Source organism: Dioscorea cayenensis, chromosome 8, assembly GCF_009730915.1.
Source record: "Dioscorea cayenensis subsp. rotundata cultivar TDr96_F1 chromosome 8, TDr96_F1_v2_PseudoChromosome.rev07_lg8_w22 25.fasta, whole genome shotgun sequence".
NCBI lineage: Eukaryota > Viridiplantae > Streptophyta > Magnoliopsida > Dioscoreales > Dioscoreaceae > Dioscorea > Dioscorea cayenensis.
The window spans coordinates 21,762,292-21,768,792 of record NC_052478.1 but is presented as its reverse complement, the minus strand read 5'-3'; the positions used below and the strand labels follow the sequence as shown (position 1 = coordinate 21,768,792).

Genomic DNA, 6,501 nt, shown 5'->3' with positions numbered 1-6,501 from the left:
TTATTACCACTAATTATTAAATAAAGCGATAAATTAGACGTTTCTCACTGGAGGAGGAGCTCTCTCGTTCGCATTCATGGCCGTCAAACACTTCTAAAGGCCTCTAGTCAAATATATTTTTTACAAGGACATAATAAGAATTACTCATTTTGTGAGGTCATACAAGCCCCAAAAACCCTAAGATTAACATATTATGAACATAAATATTCCAAAAGGTCAAATTATATATATATATATATATAAGCACCTACTAAAAAAAAGAAAAATATATTCCCAATATCTTATGACAGACTAATTTAGAACCCATAGTTGCTAAATAAAAACACAGGTAGATTAAAATTAATAATAATGATAATAAATAAAATAAGATAAAATAAAATAAAACAAAGAAGAACAAGGAGGAAAGCAGGAGATCAATTCTCCCCCACAAAGAAAGAAAAAAGCCAAAAATTAATGGCAAAGAAGGAAGGTTCCAATTCAAATCAAAGAAGTTCATAAGTCCATGTATGCAATAATAAGCAAAGCAAGTTAAGTGGGTCCTTCAAACCCTAAATGAGGTTGAAATTTCAGCCAAAAAAAATTGGTGGAGAGAGTGACCCACCAACCAAATAATTTCTGTCCATTTCTGCAACAATAATCAAAATTGCTCTGTTTTCTTCTTCCTCTTCATCTTCTTCCATGTGATCAACTTTTCATTTGTCTTTCATTCAATCAATAAGTAAACACAATAATAACAATAATAATAATAATAATTTCTGCATGCATAACATGAGGACAAATTAATACACCGACATTTTTTTTTTCTTTTCAAGTAACATGTCCTCCACAACAGATCAATAATCTGTACTATGTTTAACACAAAATAAATACAACGATAATTTGTTCTTCTATATGAACAAAATCATTGATGACAGATTACCAATACACGGATGAGAAACATAAAAGGAATCATTTCGTATTTTGATCGCTTATTGTAAGAATGGAGTTCAAGAAATGTTATCTCAATGTCAACAAATTATAGTACTATGAAAGAAATTGCTCACAATGACAAATTACCAATACAAAACTAGTAACTGATGTTTACAGCAAGATAAATGAGGGATTAAAGCTCAAGTAAATGAAAGTCTTATATATAAATGTAAACAAGTTTGGTACTGAAAAAAGCTATAAATAATGACAGCACATGATTTGAGAGTATGTCTGATCAGAGTTCTCATGAGAAGCATATAACATAAATAAAAAGTTCAAATAATTAGATTAAAATATAAAGAAAGAAGAATCATGATAAAAACTTTGAAGATAAGAGCTCATTTTCACCTCTTTTTTTTTTTCAATTGTCCTGCTGGTTTTTGTCGGCAAACAGAGACTAAAGAGTGAGTACTAATCTGATGAATAATGCATTTCTACGCCAAGATAAGACTACAGCAATGTCCTGTATGATAGGTATTGGTGCAGACATTATCAGAAAGATAATTCTAATTAATGCATGAAGTGAAAAGAATATAGCATCATATAATGCTATAAAAAAAAGATGCCGCCGACAAGTCATATAACAAGATTTGGACTAGTCAATATTTGATCCACAGTGTGCAATGTGGATTGAATGTAATGTTTCAGTTTTCTAAGTATCAGATCATACTTCGATATGAACAATAATAAAAAAAAAAAAAATCATTATATGCAACATCAAATAACCGAACATTATGATTAAGAATGGCTAAATATTGCTCTCACAACAAAGTAAACAACATGTGTGCATCAATGCATTAGAAATTCATTATAAATTTAAAAGGAGGTGAAAGCAGACAAAGGATCAACCTTGGATTACAAGTAAACATCAGTATCAGATAATAAATAGGGTAAAAAACAGTAAAAATGCAAGGCTTGTCAGCCATGGAGAGAGCACAAAACTGACAACGATGCATGAACGGTCATATTAACAACTAAAATTTAAACAGACACATGAACAAATGGATCAGAGTGACCCATTGGCACAGCTCCAACTAAGTTAATTGTGTTTCATTCAAGACATGGAGGACCAATCACATACAACCATGAGATATTACACCAGTTAAAATGCAAATGTTACACCATACTAAAAATAAACAATTTAGTCAATTAAAAAGCAATACAGCAGAACAGGATATTACATTAATTAGATGCTCACTTAGACAAATAGATTACAGTAAGTTTGGGTATGAAGTTCACTAATAAGTAATAACAAACTGATTCCTATAAGGACATTGAACAACATATTATTGTTTTTAGATGTTAGGCATGGATTTGATCAGATTGAATCAGAAGAAGTGGATTGAACTTCCTCAAGACAATCTTGAATACTTGCTCAGAAAGTGGTGGTGTCTATCAGTCTGAATTAAATTGACCCAATAAATTGAATTGTATTGTCCTTCAAGGGGGAACAATAGTGAAAACAGGAAACAAAAGTGGACAAAAGATGTTCGATTGAGGGCATATACACCATGCTCTTCTGAAAATGATTCCATAGATATCATCAACAACAGATGCATTAAAAAGATAAAAAAAATTCTGATAGATAAGAAATGAACCAATCTCATCTCAGAAGTATAGTTTACTCTAAAATTCTGAAGCTAAATTTGTGTGTAATCTCATTCCATTTACATATCCAGCAATGGAAAGTTATGGTCCTGACAAACAATTCTTAGGAGAGCATTAATTAAATTGGGTTAATCACATAGAAACTAGGAAGTCTATTGTATTTCACAAAACTCGTAGAAAACCAGTCCATCATAGCAATACCCCTTGGCTCAGGGAAAAGTTTCAACAATAAAGATGATTTGAGGGGATTTTATGCGTATCATGCCATTCAGGAGACATTTATGTACTATGCAATATAAAGAAGAAGGCAACTTCTTCCAACATTTACATACAAACACAAATTCTGTTTTCAACATAAAGCTTGCTTCACTCACCAAAACTTAAACTGAAGAGGCATAAAGGGTAGACAGGTGAAGCAAACCTCAGAAGGTTGGACATAACATCATGACAAGGCACATGAATCTACCTTTACAACCAACATAAAGGATCCCGATTTGATGAAGAGATCATCCAATCATTAAAGAAGAGCGCCATTAAGAAACTGCACCAACTAACAGCGCTTTGATTAAATGAGTGATACCTCAATTGAGAATTTCTCGAACGAGCCAATCCAAACTAGGATACGCAAAGTATAGCATCAAGAAGGAAGGCAACGCAAACAAGATTGTCACAAGGACATACAAGGCCAAGATGGCAGCACTAGCAGGTATGGCATATACGACAATTATGAGGAATATGATGACAAGTGGGAACTTGGCTGTCATGTGCACAAAGAAAACCAGAGACTTGCGTAAGGAACGGTGGATTCTTTCCATGTTCAGGTATTCAGACACACGTCTTGCATTATCTGGGTTCCTCCGGGCATTTTCTGTGTGAACGAGTCTAGGGGCCCTTCTTAAAATATGGCGCTGGCCAGTGGCACTGCCTGATGCATTGCTGATACTAGAATTCCAGACTGATTGGTGGCCTACACTAAATGAAGAGTGAGAAGTCTCCCTTTCACCGTTCATGCTCTCAATCATCCAAAGTAGGAAGTAATTCTTACAGGGAAACTTGAGCTCACCCTTGTATATCAGCCGGAAGGAGAGTAGATTGCACCAAGGACAGGTCACGAAGAAGGGTAGCTGGACAGGGATAGTCGGAAGCTTCACAACAGACCACTGAAGACCCAGAACACAATTCTTGCAGAGAGTGTGACCACACCACAAGACATAGGGCACATTTTCTACCACATTAAAGGACTCCCAGCAAATTGGGCATTCGAGCCATTCTTCACCAGCAGAGTAGGAAGAAACCTCATCATCAGAACAATCAAGGTTTACATTTGCAGGCTTGGGATAGCCCCTCAACTTGTCCACAGTTTCATCTTTAGAACTTGGAGTAAACCTCCACATTGTGAATGTGGAGAAACACTAGATTTCTTATGATCAGGTCATAAAGTGCAATGTGTTGATCAGATTGATATCAAAGTCAAAGAATATCGCAGAAGAGCTGAAACAAAAAGTAGAAAAATCCTCATGTCATCGAGGTTCAGAACAATACAAATCTTCTACATCGATCATCACATGGTATAAACAATGATAAACTACAATATCTTTTTTCAACATTATTAAAAAAAAAAGAGCAAGGGACATGATATTTAACTTTCTATATATCTTTAAATATCATTTTGGAATTGATCTAGAATTACTAATATGACTACCATCTATCTATATTTGCCATATATGGAACCGCACATAATTTACCCACTCTGAGCATTGATTATCAGTGCTACAGCTGCAATATGAGTTGTAGAATAAGAATTAACTAAAGTAGGAACAAATTTACAGAGAAATTTGATGGCAAAAATTGATAGAACATAGCAAACTTAAAAAAAAAAATAACTAATAGAATAACTGAGCAGAAAAACGAAAGAACACTTGTGCTCTAAAGACTTCAACATTTAGATGAACACAAGTCCTAATTTTTATTCATCATCAGCAATTAATATCGCATAAAACCAACAACACACTACCACAAAACCCTAAAACAAAGAGAAAAAAGAAAAACAGCATCAAGATCACCGCTTTAACACCCAACTCCATCAATAAAATGCAATCCAGAGTACTTCCGAGTCAAACATCAACATCTCGCGCAAGAATCAACATCACACATCAATAAAACCCTAAAAATCAAACTTTAATTTCCTAATCGCAAAAAACCTCAACAGCACAATAAAGCATGAAATTGAAAACCAAAATCCTTCTTACATAGAGAAAAAAATCAAATCAAAGAGAATCAGATTGAGAGTCAAATCATACCATCCATCAAACGAAAGGTAAAGGGAAATCTCGGAACCAAAGAGGACAATGAAACGCGTCTACTTAACACCCTCTCTCGCTGCCCATTTTTACATTTATAGCCCTTAATAAATGGTTTATTACATACAACCTTAACTTTTGCGATATACCCCCTTAAAAGTTGGGTATCAAATTTTGAAAGGTATTTTCAAAATAAATAATTTAACATGCTTTTAATGTTTAAAAATAAAAATATGCAAAAAAAAAAAATCAATAAAATATGTTTTTTATTTGAATAATAAATACAAGAAATAGGGAAATACACAAAATAGTGGACAGAGGAATCTTGAAAATTTAGCCCAGATAGTACTACCGTGGTTGTAAATGAGAGGTCCCCAGTTCGAACCTCTCGGGTTCATGATTCATATTTAGGGTTCGCTCGTGGGAGTTACGTGTGAGGATTACCTCCCGTTCGATTGCGTGGCGAGGGGATTATTCTCGGGAGGTCATTCAATGCGCATGCAGAATCCTGATGCGACTTCGTACACGCTGTCTTTTGTTTGCATTTGTCAAAAGCCAAAAGCCAAAGTATTATCAAGTAAACTCTATACTTATTTTTGGATAAATTATAATGCAAATTATATATATATATATATATATATATATATATATAACTTTTTTTATATTTTTCATTCTGATCATAGTCCTTCTGATTCTTTCTTGTAAATCCTTATTTTTGGAATTTTTTTTATCAGATATCTCAATATTTTAATATAATACTAAAAATACCATTTGACACCTTTGACACTAGCATATGAGTAAGATAGGACAATTTTATAATTTTAATTAAATTTAAATTAAAAAAATTAAAAAATTTTGAAAATCAACCTGTTTTGAGAATTTGATAAATTTGAAAGGCCTTTTAAAAAATTAAAAATATTATAGCGGCATGTTGTTACTTTTCTCTTAGGTAATATGTTTACATAATAAAAAAATTAATTGATTACCAAATATTATAAAATTAAATATTGTAATATTTAATTGATTACTAAATGATCTAGCGGTAAATCACCTGAATGATAGATGAGTAATGTAAGATCAAATCTCATGTGTTGAGATATCGTACTGAATCCCCTACAAATGAGTCGTATTCTTCACAATTTTACAATTATAAGACAGGGGATTTGTACTGTCGGATAGTAAACCCTAATATATCATTTTGGACCCACGCGTAAAAAAATACTAATAATGATATAGTCTTGTATTATACAAGATCAAATAATCCAAAAGAAAAAATGGACATGAACTTCAAACAAGAAAAACCTTCTCATCTACTCAAGATGATCATGAGGTTTAATAGACATGAACACTGCTGCACATAAACGTAGTCTACGTTCACCATCACCATCATCACCACCACCACCACCACCACCAATCTCCATTCTTAGACCTCCATTAGTTCTCCAATGGCGTCTCCATGCAAGCTGAATGTTAACAGCAGCCCATGTTCTCCAACTTGCTGAGTAATACCTTGCTGTTCTCTTCAATCTTTCATTTGCAAACTTGTACCGAAAGTGTTCGGTAATAAACCGAAGATGAGACGCGTCGAGGCCGAAGGCCTCGGTAGGCTCTGTGGTCTCAAATG

At 33.5% G+C, this 6,501-nt stretch overlaps 1 protein-coding gene across 1 annotated transcript; it reads right to left on the bottom strand.

The window, feature by feature from the left end:
* Nucleotides 1–2,815: 2,815 nt before the first annotated feature.
* On the bottom strand, nucleotides 2,816–4,957 carry LOC120267541. The gene is made up of 2 exons (XM_039275221.1): nucleotides 4,878–4,957; nucleotides 2,816–4,068 (listed from the first exon to the last, which is right to left on the bottom strand). Exon 2 carries the CDS (start codon nucleotides 3,969–3,971, stop codon nucleotides 3,159–3,161), a length of 813 nt encoding a protein of 270 aa, XP_039131155.1. The 5' UTR covers nucleotides 3,972–4,068; nucleotides 4,878–4,957; the 3' UTR covers nucleotides 2,816–3,158.
* Between the last annotated feature and the right edge of the window lie 1,544 nt (nucleotides 4,958–6,501).

Bases quoted from the DNA above. Each gene is read 5' to 3' on its own strand.
- LOC120267541 (XM_039275221.1), bottom strand. From the start codon at position 3,971: ATGTGGAGGTTTACTCCAAGTTCTAAAGATGAAACTGTGGACAAGTTG.